Source organism: Ipomoea triloba, chromosome 14 (assembly GCF_003576645.1).
Source record: "Ipomoea triloba cultivar NCNSP0323 chromosome 14, ASM357664v1".
In the NCBI taxonomy this organism is placed as follows: domain Eukaryota; kingdom Viridiplantae; phylum Streptophyta; class Magnoliopsida; order Solanales; family Convolvulaceae; genus Ipomoea; species Ipomoea triloba.
Window position 1 is genome coordinate 5,528,380 of NC_044929.1, and position 19,919 is coordinate 5,548,298.

The following is a 19,919-nucleotide window of genomic DNA, read 5'->3' on the forward strand; positions in this document are numbered from 1 at the left end:
ACACAGACTGAAGAGAAGAGAAGAAAAGAAAAGAAAAAAGAGAAAAACCTTCAACTGAGAGATGAATCAGATGCTGAGTACTGTGGGAGCAATGGCTGCCGTAGCCAAAGTAGCTTCGACGGCATACTACTATGCTGAGCATTTTGGAGTGTTTAATAGAGAAGCAAAAGGTGAGGCAGAAACAAGATCAGTGGAAGTGGCGGAGAACCAGTCTGCTGATGTTGGGTAAAGTACTAAATTCCATCTTTTGTTGTCTGGCAAAATTGCAGGTTTATTATAAGTTTATGTTTTGGCTTAGTTTGAGCAGCCACGAGAGAAGATTTGGTGCTTCAACTTGTGATTTTTCAAAGCTTGAGTTTATGAGTTTATTGTTAACATAGGTATCATCAATCTAATGATCCATCATGCTAAAGGTAAAAAAAACCCAAATTTAATTTCTTTTCCGGGTATCATTAACACTTGGATAATCATATTAAGGGTGTGTCTGCTTTGAACATGGGATTCGAAATTGGGATGAGAATCAAATACTTGGGTATTTGGTATTTGGTAATTGGAATGGGTTTTAGATTCGAAAGTATTTTGCATGTTTGGTTGTAGGTTTGAATTGGAATGATTACAGTTGTTTTGTTATGTATGACCCTATAATTTAAATAAAGGTGTTAAAAATACAAAAACAAAAAATTAAGGCAATTGATCTTTATATGATAGACATTCAAAGCACCAATATGAACAAAAATTCAAAAACAAAAATCTAAAAGCACTAATCCTATGTAGTCCGGTGGCGATGAAATGACGATGGATAAGACTGAATTAATGGAATGATACCTAATTTAAATTAGGTAATGAGTTTTTTAATTATATGAGTAATCAAATCTTATACCAGTGTTTTAAAAGGTTGTTAACCAAACAATGTGTATGACTTTCATTCTCATTCCTTGTGTCTAACCCATGAACCAAACACACCCTAAATTTTGACTAATTTAGTATTGAGCTATGTAGGGTCTGTTTGAAGTTATTTTCTGTATGGGTGATGTTAGATGGAATTACTTAATGGAAGTTTTTGCTTGGTGAAATGTATGGCATTGTTTCCATTAGGGTATTGGTATCTAATTCAGGTTGGTAATAATGTAAGATACTAATATTAAACTTTTTTAGTGAAGTTTCTTGTTGAGTAGAATTCCGGTGTTCCATGGGAGTGGATATGAGATTTGGAGCAGCATGATGAAGACTTTGTTTGTGTCCCAAGATCTTTGGGACATGGTGGACGGGGGCTATATAGAAGAAGAGCTGACTGTTGAGGTTTTAAGAGAAGTTCAAAAGAGGGATGCCACGGCTTTGCTTTTCATCCAGCAAGCTATTGATAAATCCGTTTTCTCTTGCATTGCTGGTGCCAGCAAGTCAAAAGAAGCTTGGGATGCACTGCAAAAGAAGTACCGAGGTGATGCACAGGAACTGAATCGACAGAATTCTGTGGATGAATTGCTTTTGTCTTGCCCTGCTGATGCAATTGAATGTAGAGAAGCTTGGAATGTAGAAATGGAATCTCAAGGTTATACAGATGAACCAAATCAAAAGAAGGCTGTGGATGAATTGGTTTTGTCTTATGCTGCTGATGCAATTGATCCAAAAGATGCTGCTTGGGATGCACCAGAACAGGGATGTAAAGCTAATACTAAGGTATGCATGGTCTTGCTGTGAAGCTTCATAAATTTGCGTAGAAGATTCCATAGCATGTTTATGCAAGACAGTGAAGTTTTATGATGAAATTTTTTTTGTAGGTTGTGGAGGGTAACATAATTGGGAAAGAGTTTGGAGTTTTCAACAGCAATTGTGACTTTAAAATGAATCATTCTGATAATAGTGCTCCTGTGGCTGAAAGTGCTTTCCATAGCAAGCTAAAGCCCTCTGAAGATGGAATTGGGAAAGAGTCTGGAGATATCAAAAACAACAATTGTGGCTCTAAGAAAGGCTCTAGAGGAATCTCCAATCGTGGAGGTCATGGAGGCCAAGATGGTGAATACTCTAACAACCAAGGAAGTCATGGAGGCACAGCCAATGGAGACTTTAACAACAGTCAGGGAAGTCGTGGAGGCCAAGGCCGTGGTCACATTAACAACAACCGGGGAGGTCGTGGAGGCAAAGGCCGTGGGCACATTGACAACAAACGGGGAGGTCATCGAGGACACTCTAACAACAATCAGGGAGATTGCAGAGGCACTGGCAGTGGATGCTCTAAGAACCAGGGAGGTCTAAGATGCTTTAACAGCAACAAGGGCCATAGTGGAGGGATAGACAATGGACATTTTAACAACGGTTCTGAAGCTGCTGATTATAATAGTAAGAATGCAAAATCTGAATCGGCTTCTTCCTGCACTACTAATGCAACTGAAACAAAAGAAGCTTTGGATGCACATGCACTACAACAAGGACTCCAAGCTAATACTGAGGTAATTCCTTTGAAGCTTCATACCATAGTAAATTTGAAATTGTGTTTATGCAATGTGGTGAAGTTCTTGTTAATTACTTGTCTAGTTTACTGGAAATCATCAATCCAATGAAACTTATCTAAACTACAACAGGTGGTTGAAAAAAAAGACTTGCAAGTTTGCCTAAGAAATATTACAATATTGTGGCTAAAGATTAGAAGATTTAAGGATCTCTAAGTATGAATAGTGTTAATGAATTGCTTCACTCTACAATACTCTTGCCAAACATTTTCTTTTGCTAGTAAAAAGAGGAGACAGAAGTGAAAGAAGGACCAAAGATGAATAGATGATTAAAAATGATTGGAAATCTAATTTTTGCCTGGTTTTGAACTTTGATGGCACAGGTTCATGCTCAGCCTCAAGCTGGGAATCCCAATGGTGGAGAGGGCCAGTCCCTGACAACTCTTCTAGTAAGTGATCTCGATGTGAGCGTCACGGATCTGCAGCTGTTGGGCATCTTCATCTGCTACGGGCAAGTAGTCTCATCCGGTGTTTTCAGGGACATTGCTACCCACTGCTCTCTTGGTTATGGTTATGTGACCTATGGCAACCCTCAAGATGCTGATAGAGCGTTGAAGGAGCTGAACCTCACTCCTTTGAATGGAAAGCCCATACAAATAATGTATTTCCAACAAGACTCCACTAAACACGAGAGTGGAGGCTTTAACAGCAAGAAGAGCGATTATGGAGGCATTAACAACCAGGGTGGTCGTGTAGGCACAGATGGTGGATGCTTTAATAACAAGGATTCTAAGCTTAGTGGTTATAATAGTAAGAATCCCAATTTTGAATCAGTTTCTTCTTGCAGTACTAATGCAACTGAATCAAGAGACGCTTCAGATGCACCACAACAGGGACACCAAGCTAATACTCAGGTAATTCCTGTGAAGTTCTTGATTATTTTGATTGAGACTGTCAATCAAATGAAAAAGAATATGGTGAAGACTTAAACAAAACAAAAGGTGGTTGAAAAAATTCCTGCAAGTTTGCCTAAGAAATATATTAGAAGATTGACCAAACGATTTAAGTCTGAAAAGTGAATGAATTGCTTCACTCTTAGATAATCTCTTGCTAAAAATTATTTTTCTGCTAGTAAAAATGTAGAGGGAAGTGAAAAAATGTAAAAATTATTGGAAATCTAATATTCTAATTTTTCCTAGGATTTTAATTTGATGGCACAGGTTAAGGCTCAGCCTCAAGTTGGGAATCCCAGTGGTGGAAGCATATTGATCAAGAATCTGGACAAGGCAATTGATGACAGGGCACTGCATGCTATATTTTCTGCATTTGGAAACATTCTTTCTTGCAAGGTGGAAACAGATGCCTCTGGTCAGTCCAAGGGGTATGGACATATAGAATATGACAGCGAGGAAGCTGCGCAGGAGGCTATTGAGAAGGTCATGGCACCGAGCAAGCTGCACAGGAGGCTATTGAGAAGGTCAATGGCATGCTGTTGAACCACAAGAAAGTGTATGTACGACCTTTTGTCAGCAAGCAAGAAAAGGACATGGCAAAATCCACTAAAGTCTATGTGGCGAACTTATCTGAATCTACAACCAAAGAGGATCTTAGGGAAGTTTTTTGTTATTTTGGAAAAATAGCTAGCACTGTTGTTGTGAGAGATGAAGATGGAAAATCAAAGTGTTTTGGATTCATCAACTTTAAGGATGCCGATGATGCTTCTTGGAGTATAGAAGTGCTTAATGGCCACAAATTTGATAACAAAGAGTGGTGTGTGAGAAGAGCTCAGAAGAAAAGTGTTAAAAGAGCTCAAGAATAAATTTGTGGATGAATCTGTTCCGTCGTCCACTGCTAATGCATCCGAATAAAAAAAAGCTGGGAATGTGGTTTCTGGGAAGAAAATTATTGGAAAACCAAAGAAGTAATCTGTGGATGAATCTGTTCCTTCTTCCACTGCTAATGAAACTGAGTCAAAGAAAGCTGTGGAAGCAGTACAGAAGGGATACAGAGGAAATATCAGAGTACTCTATGTGGACGATAAGGGGGTCGCCCATTTCAAGCTCAAAAGTCCATGATTTCGTAGCAAGAAAAAACGGTTCTTGACTTGATATGATGTTGCAACTGTATAGGTGAATATGCAAAAGCTTGAAATTCTGTTTAGTGCATTTACGTTGGATAATTAGGTTATGATAACAACATATCTAGTTACATTGTGTTTGAGACTTTGAGTATTGCTCTTTAGTCTCTTTGCATGGCTTTTCTGCAGTTTTTATTGGTCTGCTAAGGCCTAAGGATAAGATTATCATACATTAGTCTTTTTTTTAGTGATCAAAGAAGCCTGCAAGTCTGCAACTACTATTTAAGGGTGTGCACTAGGTAAATCTTCCCGACTCAAATGGTTACTAAGTCAACATCTTAACTAATTTAGTTGAGATTGTCACTCCATTAGTTATTTTTGTGTTGAGCTTTGGATGCCTTTCCAACATCAGTGTCGACGACAATCACATTACTTTTCTATCATATATATTTTTTAACTATACAAAACTAATGATAAAATATTTTGAAAATACTATTGAATAAAGTGATAAATTAAATGCTACTATTTGAAAATTAAACCTATAAAATTGAACTATTTTATTAGATCAAAATAAACAAATACTTATCCGCTATAAATTATACACTTTTGATTTCGTTGCACAAGGCACAACAAATTAGACAGTTATATTCACAAATAAGTGTAATTAGCTTACCATAATAGAAGGAAATTAAATTAATTATTATACCAATTGTTATGGAAGACAGTATATTAAGAGGAGAGATTTATGCAATGATAATTGGTAAAATCATTAGGGGCTGTTACCATAATTAAGGAAGACTTATTATCTGCACCATAAGTGCATTGCATGTACTAAACAAATCAGATGAGAATAATATTGATGGATATATTAAGAATGAGTTAATTCAATTTTTGGTTCTAGATTTATAGGTAACAATCCACTTTTAGTTTATTTTTATTAGAACATCCACTTTTAGTCATAGTATTATTGTGACATGACCAATTATTGTGACATGACCAATTTTGGTCAGCCTTTGATACATGTTATTGTTGGTTATACTATTTTCTGGGAGTTGGTTAGCCTTATTACTTTAAATAAGTATCATTTGTTTTCATTTAGGACATCTTCATCTTCATCATCTTGTCTTATCATCACTTACATTGTAATCACATTATATGAGTTATTAATATAAGGCTTTGTCTCCTTAAGCTTAATACTTTGTCTTTACTATTTATCCCTTTAATTATTGGTTTGGGTTAATTTGGATTACCCGGGTTAATTAATTCAATCATTGGTGCTTTCATTGAGAGCTTGACATATAAGCTCGAGTGTGCTTCCTAGAGAATTAAGTGGAAAAGGAATTGTAATTCTATGAGAAAAGAATAATGTGGGAATAAAGTGAGAGTTTTAATTCCACTGTTTGATTGGCAGGAATAAAATTACTGAGAATTTCAATTCCAATGTTTGGTATACATGAGAATTGAAAGGGAATAAATATTATAAAGTCCAAAATGCCCATTGTTGTTATTATTATTATTATTATTATTATTATTATTGTTATTATTAATCTTAAATGACAAGTAGCTCATGGACCCATTTGCATATTTAAACATAAAAAAATATAACATATTAAATTCAAATACCACTCATCTACCGTATCTCTTGAACTAGACATACTGTAATTAATTTTCATGCAAATACTTCATCAAATGTTAATTAAGCTTCATAAGCTCACATAAAAATATCATAAAATCATCAAAGGTTGGCCTAGAATTATTATTGCTCAGGATTGACGTTCTTTGTTGTTGAAAGTAGTCGAAAAATAATGCACGCTATAATTTAGAAGGGAATGTCATATATCAATTTTAGGTTAACAAAAAAAAGGAGGGGGTAATTTTGTCTCAAGATTATCTTTTTTCTTCCTAAAATCCATGGAATTAAAATCTTAGAGGGGGCCATGGGATTCTAATTAATTCCATAAAAATGACGGACCAAACGAAGGAATTTAGTTGCCTTCGTAATTAGGTGGGAATTAAGTGGGAATGAAATTGTAATTCCCACCAACCAAACGCCCTGTGAGAGCTTGACATACAAGCTCGAGCGTGCTTCCTACTTTTTGAACCTTCTATAGCAATGGTGAGGTCTAATTCACGCAACTTTCATGACTGTAGTAACATCCATATCTCCCTAGGTGGAAATGACCTTAATTGAGTAATACTTGTGCACTAATTTTATATTCAAATAAATGCAGACTTTCAAATATTAAAATTGTTTATAATTTATCTTCAAAAAAAATTGTTTATAATTTCATCTTTAATTTTATTATCTAAATATATAATAAATAATTTTATCCGTGCACATGGTTGAAAAAATCGTTAGGAGCTCATCGGGCACTTGGAGAGCGCCTAGCGCCTAGGACGCCTAGGCGGGGATTAATCGGCGCCTAGGCGCCCATGTAATTTTTTTATTTTTTAAAAATTTGTTTAAGTATTTTTAATTTTTTAAAGACTAATAATTATGAACTATATAATACTTTAATAGTTAATACTAAAATATTAAATATTAACTTAAAAATATCTAGAGTTTGTACAATTTAGGGTTATTTCGCTCAAAACGATATTGTTTTGAGTGAAATAACACATTAAAAAAAATGAACAATAGCGAATCGGCCGACTAGGCAGCCTAGTCGATGCCTAGGAGGTCTATTCGGTGCTTAGGAAGCCTAGTCGGTCGCCCAGCAGACCAGCTGCTTAAACATGCACCATTTAAGGTGATACGCTAAGTGGTCGACCGGCGTCTAGCGCTTAAGCGGCAAATAATCGGCCCCTAGACGAGATTTTTGCAATATTATATTATCTGTGTATCACACGGGTAATTTACTAGTATACTAGGTACTGGAACTACTTTCATCAATGTACTTTCTAGCCGGTTTCCAGGCTTGAATGTTGTTTTGTGTTTATGTATATATTGTAATAGTTGTTTGTATTTGTCCTATAATTGGTAATAACGATTGTTGACACATCTGTTGTTGAATTTTCTTTTTCCGGCTGTCTTGTGCATTACTTTCTATGCGCCAAATAATTTGTTAATTAATAGATAAATGCCGGCTAAGAATCATTTTTTTTAAAGGTTATTATAAATAAAATTAAGATAGTTAAAGACTTTTCTTGTAAGATAAAGTTGTCTTCATGCCATTTTTATAGTGTTTATTGACGGAGCTCTCATGGTTTACGTCCCACAAACAACTTCGTCAGCCATTTGAACTTGGGATTTGTCACTATAACAGAGAGATATATATTATCAACTTGCACTCATATAACATTAACCTCAACCTCCCCATCCCAGCAAGGCTCTTTAGATAAAGATCAGATCAGGTACGCATAAAAACTTGTCATTTTATATTATTTTCTTCCAAACTCGGCTCTAATCCAGTTGTTATACAATAAACCATAGTCCATACAACACTGTATAGACCATAATCGTTGAATAAATTGTAGTAGAATTAAAATAATATTTTAGTGTTGCTATAATGCTATAATGAAACTAGTGTGTGAAAAACGAACTAAAAAAACAGAGTTCATTCAATAATGTATATTGTCAAATGAAATTATAGTATAATTAAAATGCTACTTTATTGTTACTATAATCAAATTAGTGTGTGGAAAATGAAGCTAAAATTTATAATCATACAATAACATATATTGTGAAATGAATCTGAAGTGTAATTAAAATATTAACATTATTATAATTAAACCAGTGTGTGACGAAAAAGAAAATAGAACTCATGCAATAAAGTTGATATGTTTTACTTTAAATATGTTATTCCCTACATATTTACAACTATTTTGTTTAGATATTGAAGATCTTTTTCTTTGGGATAATGATTTTGCTCTTAAAATATAAAATCCTACAACATTTTACCATCAATTTGGCCAGAATGATCAAAACTGATAAAAATAACAAAGTTAGACACCAAAATTGAAAAAATTTAAAGTTGTGCACCAAAATTGATAAAAATTAAAAGTCGAGCGACCAAAAGTGATATTAATTCAAACTTAATATATTAAGTTTCGTTAAAAGTACTAACATAATATTATTATGAAAAATTGGATTAAAAATAACTTCAATCAAGTTTCGTTAACCGAACCAGACACATAAAATGGGACGGGGAATACATTTTTCTTTATAAGTAACAAACATTTTACTCCTGATTAGTATTACATTTGAGCATATAAATATGCATGATATTTGCATATTGATCCGACCTGACCCGACCCATCGACAGATAAGGATTCGTAAGACGGTCTCACACTCTCACACATGTATGACCCTATGGTGTTAATTTATTTAAATACTGTGTGTGTGGTGTCGGTATTAGGAATCCCCACCTGTTAACTTATTCTTATACAGTTTTCAGTAAGAGCATCCACATTGATGCATAATAGGTAGATAATGTCAGAGAAGCATATTAGGTGTCAAGAGAGAAGTGTAGAGAGAGATGAAGTGGGGAGCTTCTGCACATCCTTGGGTTTATTCAGAAATTGGGGCCCACCTTTTATCAATTTAAGCCGCATTTTCTGTGCGTGGAACGCACAATGCGCCCAGCGGGTGCGTGCAGTGCATGCGCTGGGCGCGTCAGGCGCGCCTCAGCCTAACGCGTGCCTGACATTAACTTTGTTTATTATTATTATTATTTTAATTCTATTTGTTTTTTTTTTCCCTCCCATCTCATTTTTTCTTTCCTAATCACAGTTACAAAAACTCCTCAATTACCGCGAAACATACCCACTGATAAAGATGCTCTAACGTATATTCCTATTTTTACTTTAAAGGTGGGATGGCAGATGAGTCTTTTAACGTTTCTATGAGTGTCGACGGACTGGCCCCTTTTGAACAGAGTGACACTGGAAAGGTATGAAATCTACTTTACAATTCCATATATACCATGCCTACCAGGATTGCTTCAATGTTTTTTGTTATTTGATTTTAACAGAAAATAAACTTATTCATTTGAGTGATTAATACAGTTTTGAAAAATTGAATTTTTCGTCCCTAAGTTATAAGTTGTTGAAGAATTCGTTCCTAAGCGTTGATCGTGTTCACTTTTAGTCCCTAAGCTATCATTGGCGTCATTTCACTTTATGTGCTTTTATTAACTTTTCGTGCTCACTTTTCGTCTCTAAGCTATACTAAAGTTGCAAATTTAGTCCCACATGTTTTGTTAGTAAATGGACAAAAAATGCAACACTAATAATAGTTTAAGAACGAAAAGTGAACATGACCAATAATTAGGGATGGATTCTACAATTATCGCATAATTTAAGGGCGAAAAGTGCAATTTTTTCTAATTTTCTTTTTCAATTTTATTCATCACGTTACACCCCTCTAATAATTCTGTAACACTTGGCAAATGACTCCCAGTCTTGTAAAATTGTTATTATTATTATTATTAGTACTACTATTGTTGTTGTTCTTGTTGTTATTAGTTTTACGATTATTGGACTATTCAATTGGTGGGTTAACACTATCTTATGTAAGAAAGCAACCACTTTTTTCAAGTGATTGGAAAAAAAAACCATCCACCAACATATTGGTTGGTCTGAAATTTCCGACCACACAAAGTGGTTGAAAAATCATTTAAAAAGACTAAGAAGAAGTAATTATCAAAATAATTTGCAGCGAAAATCTTAAACTTATAAAAGTTTAATTGTAGTTTGTTTTGTGTTTGTACGTTTTACAAAGTGTATGAAAGTGTTAGGGTTTAATTGAACAACAAATAAGTAAAGAGAGTAGGGAAGAGAAATTGAGACAATATTTTTATAGTGGTTCGAGAACTCTTTACTCTACTATTCTCCTTTAATGCAAGGAGTATTTCACTTGTACAATACTAATACAAGTGAAATAAAGCCTTTTACACTAATTTCAAACACAACTAACTAGGTTACTCAATATAACCTGGAGGGTGTGGTTGAGTGTAAGAGATTCATTCATCTTTAACCAATGGTCAAGGGTTTGATCCTTGGTTTGGGGTATGGAGCAACATTAAATCTCCGAGTTACACTAAAGAAAAAACTAGGTTACTCAATATATATCCTTGTAATGCCTTTTTTCACGAAGTTGTGAGTTATTCATTGCGTGATCTTGCAACTCCAAGGGTCCTCTAACAACTCACCTCGAATGAAGATTTTCAACCGCTTAATCACAAAGAAAGACATTTTGTCTAAACTTAACATATAGTTGAGAAGAATATAGATGATTCTTTGAAACTTGATGCTTAGAAAGTTTTTTTTGTTTGTTTGCATACTTGTTAACTCTCAATACTTTTCTTTTCTTTTCTTCTGAGCTTCAAGAGGGACTCTAATCTATTTATAGAGCTAGAGTGCTAAAAATTTAAATGGGTTTGAATATATTCGTTAGTTCTGTATGAAAATGTAGGTGTCCAAAAACTATCATATATCTTCTCTTTATGTTGCACGCCATTGACTTTTATGTATCAACCATAACTAAATACCCTTTTGATATAAAGCATTTTCCAGTCTCCAAAAGTAGGGTTACAACTATTCATCAAAACTTGTCTTGATGTAAGAAGATTGATAAATGTGCTCAATAACTAACTCTTTTCTTTTTCATAAAGAAATTCTTTATTTTTCGAACACTTAATGGAAATATTTGAGGGCAAATTTTCAATTCATACTATTGCATGCCCTAGAATTAATGAATTATGCTCTTTTACAATAAATCACTTGCATGAACAGGAGCAGGAAGAGCGATGTGACGTTGTTTTGGACATTAGAAATGATGAGACGAGCAACAGAGGAATTGATAATGGAAAGGTTTGCACTCTGAATCTATTCTTCGAGGACATCTAGACTTACATTTCGGTAATATTGCATTTTCTTCACAAATAAAAGTTACATAAAAGCATACTGTTCATACTTTTCACACACTAAATTCTTCCAAAGTACGTAAACCATGCCTCTTCTAGATAGCTATTCTAGATAGCTATTTTTCGAATGATATATATATATATATATATATATATATATATATATACATATATTACTAGATCAAATGCGGACAAGGCTTCTCGTGCAGCCAGTGCGGATTGGGCCATTAGGTATGTATAATTGCACCACACAGTGTTTGAAAATGAATCGGAATGAAATGCACAAATGCACCACACACCACCATCACAACTAATGGTGCATTTTTGAATACTTTATCGTGCATTTATGCGTACTTAATGGTGAGTGACCGCATGTGATCGCACAGGGAGCCATGTCCGCACGGAAATGTCACCCTATATATATGGCACTGCATTTTTTCAATCCAATTTTTATAGATGTAAGGTTGAGATTGGTTATTAGTTTATTTCCTAGGGTGTGTTCTCATGTGATACTAAACACACACACACACATACTTGAGTTCGAATGCCGCCGCGCCTTATCGTACGGTTGGTGTGGCCGCTTAAAAAAGGCATCAATAATGTTAGGAAAATCCACAACAATGAAATGCACAAATACGCCACAAAACACACAACACACACAAAAAATGCATCATACCTCCCTACACCTAATTGTGCATTTCCGAACATTGTGTGGTACGTTTATGCATACCTAATGGTGCACTTTTGGTGATGCATACCTAATGGTGCATTTTTTGTGATGCGTACCTGCTAGTGCATTTTTTGGTGTATTTGTGTTTTTTTTGTTGTGCGTTTCCTAACACTATTGGTGCATATTTGTATGGTCGGGTCAGGTCAATATGAAAATGCATATTTGCACTAAAAAAAAAAACATAATACTAATTACTCAGTAATAAAGAATATAGTATTTGTTACATATAAAGAAAAGTGTAATACTTTTGAGAAAAAATATAATATTTTTAAATCAAAATGTAAATAACAAACAAACACTTCAATGTAAATAACAAACAAACACTTCATTTTCATCTTGACTCCAACCAATATCACGGAGACTCACACAAGTTTTTGCCCTAGAAGAGAATATTTTTGTGGGTACCTTATACTTAAGAGACGAGGTGCTGAACCACTACACCAATCATGTTGATAAATGTTATCAATACATTTGGGCATATCAATCGTTTAGAGTTGCTAGTGTTCACTTGCAGGAAATAGAAATATCAGGTGCTTATCAAGAATATCCTTGGAAGCGCAACTTCTATAAACCATCTTTGGTATCCATTGGGCCCAAGTACTCTAAAGAGGTTGATCAAGTTAAGGACAAGGAATACAAGAATTTGTATATGAAGTCTTTTTTCGAAAGGGCAGAGGGACACTCGATGGAAGAGTATCAGGAATACCTTAGGAATGAGATGAAATTGTTGGACAAAGCCCGAAATTATTACCAGCAAATTGGAATTACCTACCCCCATAATGATGAAGAGTTTGCAGAAATGTTGGTGCTTGATGGTTGCTTTGTGGTTGAGTTTGTTCTGAAATGCAAGGAAGGCGGCAATGGTGATCCTCGCAATAGCACTGAAGGGAAGAAAGCTCGTGAGGACATGCTTATGTTCGAAAATCAACTCCCTTTTGAAGTCCTCTCTGCCATTTATAAGAAAATCATTGGCAATACTAAAGAAGTTCCTAACTTCATAAGACTGGTGAAATTTGCTTTTGCCTCTTTAGCACCAAAGTTTAGCATTAATAACTTTTATGACGACAATAAACCTCAAAAACCCATGGATCTACTCCATGTGGTCTACAGTCTTTGTCTTCCGAGAAATGCCCAAGCCCTAATTTCCCAATCCGCAAAAGGGAACGAAGAAAATATGTGGCTAAAATTAAACCATATGAACAGTGCGACAGAGCTTAAAGAGGTTGGAATTAGCTTTGAAAAGATTGGCCAAGTCTTCAATATGCCAAAGAAATATGAAAAAATTCCAGCACTGAAATATCCCGGTGGCACTAGCTTGTTCGATATAACTTTCTATAACGGGGTAATGACCATACCGTGCTTTAAAGTCGACAACTTCTCTGAATTATTCTTTCGAAACATGATAGCCATGGAGCAGCGCTGCGACACACTAAACCCCAAATACTTCACCGATTACGCGAGGCTAATGGACCACTTATTGGACACCAATAGAGACGTGAGTTTGCTTCGCAAGAATGGGATCATTCAAAACCTCTTAGGTGAAGATAGGAAAGTGGCCTATATTTTCAACAACCTCAGTGTCGAGGTAGATTCTTCCACTAACTTCTATTTTGCGCCGATTTACAGGGATGTGGATGAGCATTCTCGCAATAACTGGTCTTGTTTGAGCGGGTCATCTTGTTGTTTGAGCAGTACAAGGAATTATTACTGCGTATGGAAAGTGATTTCTACTCTCTTGATTACAGTCTCCTTGTTGATTTTGGTATTTCGTCTAAGTAACGAGTCTAAGACCTATAATAACTCTCCTCCCCCTCCCTAAAATATTTACTGTGTCTTAACTTTCATCATGACTAGTGTTTTTGTCCTAATCTGAGTTCATCAACATTGTACACTGTACTGTTATTGTTGTTTGCATTTATAATTTTATATATCGGATTAAACTCGTTGGGTTTGTGGTTGCATTTTTCTATCATTTTGTACATTACAAATGATTCTTTAAATTAATTTGCAATTCTATCAACATGCTTATAAATTAGGGTAAAATGAGACATTTAATTTTGTTCATGGGTTAGTTATACTCATATTATATTGATGAATCAATCTCTTAGTTATGACTGTGCGTCGTATCTTTTTTTTTTTTTTTTACCCCTGAGTTATGAGCGAAGTGTCTCATTTGGTTCTTGATGTTAGGTTTCCGTCTCAAACAAATAGAAAATCCAAAAGCCCTCTATTATTGTAGGGTAAAAAAAAGAAATTCACATCTTATTTTCGTTCTAACAATATTGAAGCAACTATTGCAGCATTATTTTTTCACTTTCCTGCCTCTGGCCTATTTCAAGGTTCTTCAACTTCAAAATCATTATTTATGAGTTGCTAGGAAAGTTTGCCTTGATCACCGTCTTCGGGAGTGTGAAACACATGCACTATTCTAAAAGTTTTTTATTTCTCCTAGAGCATCCACATTAGTTGTGGTTTTTGAGTAGTTTTTGCAAGTATGATTATGAAAGATAATATGAGAGGGGAAGGGAAAAAAAAAATTTAAACTGTCAACAAAAAAAAAATTAAAAAAAATTATATTTACGTGCCTAGAGGCTGCGTGCAGTGCACGTACCTTCTGGGCGCCCAATGTGCGTGAAACATGTAGAGACCAAGATTTTTAAAATTTTCCTCTCTCCTCCTAGGGCCCACAAAGAACTCATTCTCGTGCAAATTAATTTTTACCTTTCTCCTCTCTCATCCAACTCACAATTATCTCTCACCTCCATGTCATACAATAAACCAACATCCACGTTGTAAGTGTGATTAGGAAATAAAGAGAAAATGGGAGGAGAAGAAAAAATTAAATAAATATAATTTTAAAAAGAAGAAAAATAAAATAAAAAAAGTTGTCAGCGATTGACGTGCCAAGCAGGTGCGTGCAGTAATAAGTGGCTCTCACGTGAGCAGAGGCAACAGGCATTTATTGTTGGTGGACCCCATTTTCTGCAATAAACTTCAAATTTGCATGAGTAAATTTATCTTCTCTCTCTTCCAACATGGCATAAATTTTCTTAAAAATCGTGGTGTAGATGTTCTTAGAATTTTAAAATTTTCAATATATATACTCTTATTTTGAAATGTTGTTAATAAGTGATATTATTAAAATTTTCATTTAAGATACATGTGGCGTAGTTTATTTAATTTAAATAAAAGAATTAGCAATAACAAAATTTAAAATAAACAAACCTTTCTACAGCTCTCATCTTACAATGCTTCTTAATTAAATTTTGAACTATTGTCCTTTCAACAAAAAAAAAAACTGAACTATTGTTAGATTGATTACTTAGCAGTTATTTCCACAAATAAATCTAGTATTTAAAAAACATAAATGGGTCAATAGATGCATTCGTTCAACACGGTTTGGGAAGCTGGAGAGTGGACACGGTCACGTGTCATCATTTCATTTGTCAAATCTCAGTGACACTCATAAAAACGACAACTGAGGAAACAACGACAATGGAGACCTAAACTGATTGCTACTCAACGACAACGACAATGGACACTCAAAATGTTCATAATTCTTTTTTTTTTTTTTTTTTTTTTGCGAATAAATGTTAATTATTCTAACACAATACAGAGTAAATTTTTTTTATATATCAAAATAACATCATTTTGGACAGTAGTCCACACAACATCAAATTTTACACCGCGGTCCACAATGCATGGTAGTCCATGCATCAAATCGACGTCATTTTGATTAATGAAAAGAAACGGCAGAAACGGTTTCGTTTCGCGCTCGTTAACTCTGCGTATAACATATTCAGTTTCATTTTATATACACTGCAATTCCTTTTCAACACAACTACAGTTTTTTTTCGATATAATTATAGTTGCATTCGACATTATACAATCAAATATGTGAAATTGTTATTCAATTTTGTTTCAATACAACTACAGTTTCTTTTATAATACTCTCTCACCCTTACAAGTGGATCCACTTCCAAATAATTAAAGTCGTAAATTCTTCACTAATTTTTTACATTCATGCAATAGTCTCTTAATTACTTTCATATTATATTATAAATATAATAATAAAACAATATCTCTTTTTCTCACTTTGTATGTCTTATTTACTATTCATTAGTCAAAACAACATTATATTCTTTGCTTGTTTTCGTATTTTTAATAATTTTTAAATTTAATTTTTTTGTGTTTAATAGAACTTTTAATGTGATTTCTAAATATATAAATTTTATATACTAATATTAAACCTAACAATATGAAAATTGAATAAAAATAATTTCAATCAAATTTCGTTAACCGAACCAAATACATATAATGAGACAAGAGGAGTAATAGAATAAAAAATAAAATAATAAATTAATAAATAAATAAATAAAAAGACAAAAGGCTACTTTGCATGATAGCTTGTAGGCTTGCAAGCTTACTATTTTAACAAAATTGTAAACCACATAGACTTACAAAATTAAAAAAAAAATAAAATTGCATCATCTTCAATATTATGTTAAAAGAAGTAAAATTGCAAGGATAAGGATAGCATTATCAACTACATTCGACTAACATTGATTATTCTCAATCACTGTCATTATAAATAACAAAGATATTATATATCAATTGGGAAGAAAGATATTATATATCAACTTGCACTGGGCTAACATTAATTATTCTCAACCACCCAATCCCAGCAACGCTGTAAATTATACCATGGGTTATGGTTCACCTTGCGTTGTACCTTCAAATTTTATATTTGTAGTTGCACATTTTATACTGCAGTTGACAATTTTTGTACATAAAGCTATCATATTATGTGTCAATAATTATCAAATTATTTATTTACCTATACAAAAATTATTTACTGTAGATACAAAATGTATTTATTGAAGGTACATAATTTTTTTATTGGATCTACAATGTAATATGAACCCGTCCATGATATAGCAATTGCTGCAAGGCAGTCACTATAAATAACAAAGATATTATATATCAACTTGCACTGGGCTAACATTCTCCTGTGACAACAAAGATATTATATATCAACTTGCACTGGGCTAACATTCTCCTCAACCTCCCAATCCCATCAAGGCTCTTGAGAGAGATCAGATCAGGTATGCATAAAAAGTTGTCATTTATATTAGAATAAATTATCATTTTGATCTACTGACTATAGGAGTCTTATTAATTGCAATTCACGACTTTTAAAACTGTTAATTTTGTACTTTAACTATTCAATTTTTATCAATTTCGATCACTCCGGTGAAATTACCGATCAAATTCTCCGAAAAATCATAAATCTTACTCCTTCTGTCCCATTTTATCTGTCATACTTACTATTTATTGGTCAAACTAACTCTTTCTTCTTTGTTTATTTTCTTTTTATCATTTTTACTTGTTTTTAAATTTGATTTTTTGTGTTTAATAGTACTTTTAGTGTAGTTTCTAAATATATAAATTTTGTATATTAATACTAAACTTAATATTATGAAAAATTAAATTAAAAATAACTCTCATCAAGAACCAGACACATAAGATGGGTCGAAATGGAGTATTTTAATCATTTCACATCCCTTCCCTTCTTCTCCGGCGAGCCCATCTTTCAGTTACGTTTACCAAAAGAAGAAAAGCAATGAGGCAAAGGTGATTCCTTGGCCTTAAACGTTGCTTAAAGCCATAAAAGGAGAAATTGGAAGATTATGTTGCTTAAGGCAAAGGTTATTACGGGAGCTCACGCCTCTGAAGAAAATGCAAGAAATTGGAAGAAGAAACTTAGTCCATAAAAGGTTGCGTTTAAGGTTTCTGATGAACAGCACAGTTGAATATAGATAGCCAGCAGCCTCCATCTTTCAGATCTGAGAAAACCCATAAAAGCAAGATTTTTATACGCACGCAAACCTTTCAGATCTGAGAAAACCCAGAAAAACTAATCTGGGTTTTTGTTCTTCTGAGGTGAAGTGAAGAATGTGTTTGGGCTTGGCAGCACCGTGAACCTTGTCTGCTCTCTGTTTCCGCCGGCGGCAGCTTGCGGTCTTCCTCGGCTCTAGTCCTTAACTAGCTATAAATCTTGTTAAATTCTACCAAACGAATTGCATACACTAACAGCTATATCTATCTAAGACCCTGTTTGGTAAATAATCAGCCTATCAGCCAATTTTGGCTTATTTGATCACTATTAGTTGTTTAGTTAATAAGCTTTTTGTAATTCCAAAATGCTAAAATTCAAAAGGCTACTCAAAGCAGCATTTTCAATTAGCTTTTTGAGAAAATAAATTATACCAAATACCTATCAGCTAACAGCCAATTTATCAAACAACTTTCTACAATCAGCTAATATTATCAACAAATCATACTGATGGTGTAAATGTAAACGGGGGTACGGATTTACACCACGTGTGTTTGATTGTGTATGATGTAGTATATGGAGTGTGTATGCTTGGGGAGGAAAGCTATGGTTTCCTCCCTGGAGAAGATGAGCCAAGAACAAGAGAGAGAGAGTGAAGGATGGACATGATGAAAGGATCAAAGTGATCCATGCATTTCCCGATGCCAATACAAGGAGGGTCAGGTCCTTTATATAGAAATAGGACCTGACCCTTCAGGAATATAATATTACATTTGACCCTTAACAATTTCTAAGGGACACCCGACTTTTTAGGGGTACAATATTACACGGACTATACACATTATATTTCTACAGTAGTCCCTGGGGGTATTTACCCATCACAAGTCCCCCACTTCTTGAATCTGCGAGAGTCGTCAGGTTCGAGAAGTAAAATGTGCTCCGGGCGGCCAACTTGTTACAAGCAAAGTCTCCCCGATCTGAATGCCTTAATAGTCTGTGATGAACCCCTCAAGTTTGAGTTGAGCATGAGGGGCGTGATTTACGCTGGTTGCCTCGTTAAAAACCTTAGGCTAAGAAAAACCCTATGGGAAAAAACCTAGCTAAGGGAAAAAGAGTACAACCAAAAATGCGTAATCATTTAAAGACAATAAAAGGGGGTTGTCTTGGTTTTATGCAGTTTGATTAGCTTTTCTAGGTTGAATCTCTAGCGATTTTTCATGTCCATTGTCCAGTGAGCTTTTCAGAAATTCATCATCCTGCAAAAAGTTGAGATAAAAATGCAGATATGCACGTCATGCATGCAGGTCAAACAAAAAACCCCAAACGAAAAATTCGTGTAGGTTGAACAAAACCCCAAANTCCCCCACTTCTTGAATCTGCGAGAGTCGTCAGGTTCGAGAAGTAAAATGTGCTCCGGGCGGCCAACTTGTTACAAGCAAAGTCTCCCCGGTCTGAATGCCTTAATAGTCTGTGATGAACCCCTCAAGTTTGAGTTGAGCATGAGGGGCGTGATTTACGCTGGTTGCCTCGTTAAAAACCTTAGGCTAAGAAAAACCCTATGGGAAAAAACCTAGCTAAGGGAAAAAGAGTACAACCAAAAAGGCGTAATCATTTAAAGACAATAAAAGGGGGTTGTCTTGGTTTTATGCAGTTTGATCAGCTTTTCTAGGTTGAATCTCTAGCGATTTTTCATGTCCATTGTCCAGTGAGCTTTTCAGAAATTCATCATCCTGCAAAAAGTTGAGATAAAAATGCAGATATGCACGTCATGCATGCAGGTCAAACAAAAAACCCCAAACGAAAAATTCGTGTAGGTTGAACAAAACCCCAAACGAAAAATTCGTGCAGGTCAAATAAAAAACCCCAAACGAAAAATTCGTGCAGGTCAAATAAAAAACCCCAAACGAAAAATTCGTGCAGGTCGGATGCAACCCCAAACGAAGACTCGTGCAGGCCGAACGCA

The 19,919-nt window shown here is 34.5% G+C and overlaps 3 protein-coding genes across 5 annotated transcripts in view; all 3 read left to right on the forward strand.

The window, feature by feature from the left end:
* Positions 1 to 10: 10 nt before the first annotated feature.
* LOC116003570 (uncharacterized protein DDB_G0290685-like) lies at positions 11 to 4,682 on the forward strand. Of its 3 annotated transcripts, none has more exons than XM_031243465.1 (5): positions 11 to 225; positions 1,161 to 1,677; positions 1,779 to 2,447; positions 2,831 to 3,361; positions 3,668 to 4,682. In XM_031243465.1, the coding sequence occupies exons 1-5, from the start codon at positions 62 to 64 to the stop codon at positions 3,941 to 3,943; spliced, it is 2,157 nt and encodes a 718-aa protein (XP_031099325.1). In that variant the 5' UTR covers positions 11 to 61; the 3' UTR covers positions 3,944 to 4,682. The 3 variants fall into 3 exon arrangements, with proteins under 3 accessions (XP_031099325.1, XP_031099326.1, XP_031099327.1); XM_031243466.1 differs by having other exon boundaries at positions 121 to 225; positions 1,156 to 1,677; XM_031243467.1 differs by lacking the exon at positions 11 to 225 and adding an exon at positions 233 to 413 and having other exon boundaries at positions 1,156 to 1,677.
* Positions 3,994 to 13,998, forward strand: LOC116004813. The gene is made up of 5 exons (XM_031244987.1): positions 3,994 to 4,174; positions 9,337 to 9,416; positions 11,260 to 11,337; positions 12,635 to 13,658; positions 13,747 to 13,998. The coding sequence occupies exons 1-5, from the start codon at positions 3,994 to 3,996 to the stop codon at positions 13,785 to 13,787; spliced, it is 1,404 nt and encodes a 467-aa protein (XP_031100847.1). The 3' UTR covers positions 13,788 to 13,998.
* A 3,131-nt stretch (positions 13,999 to 17,129) lies between these two features.
* Positions 17,130 to 19,919, forward strand: part of LOC116003724 (UPF0481 protein At3g47200-like) — a 13,469-nt gene continuing 10,679 nt past the window's right edge. The window contains exon 1 of the mRNA XM_031243635.1: positions 17,130 to 17,225. The gene's annotated coding sequence lies outside the window, so the exon portion shown is untranslated. The remainder of the gene's footprint in view (positions 17,226 to 19,919) is intronic.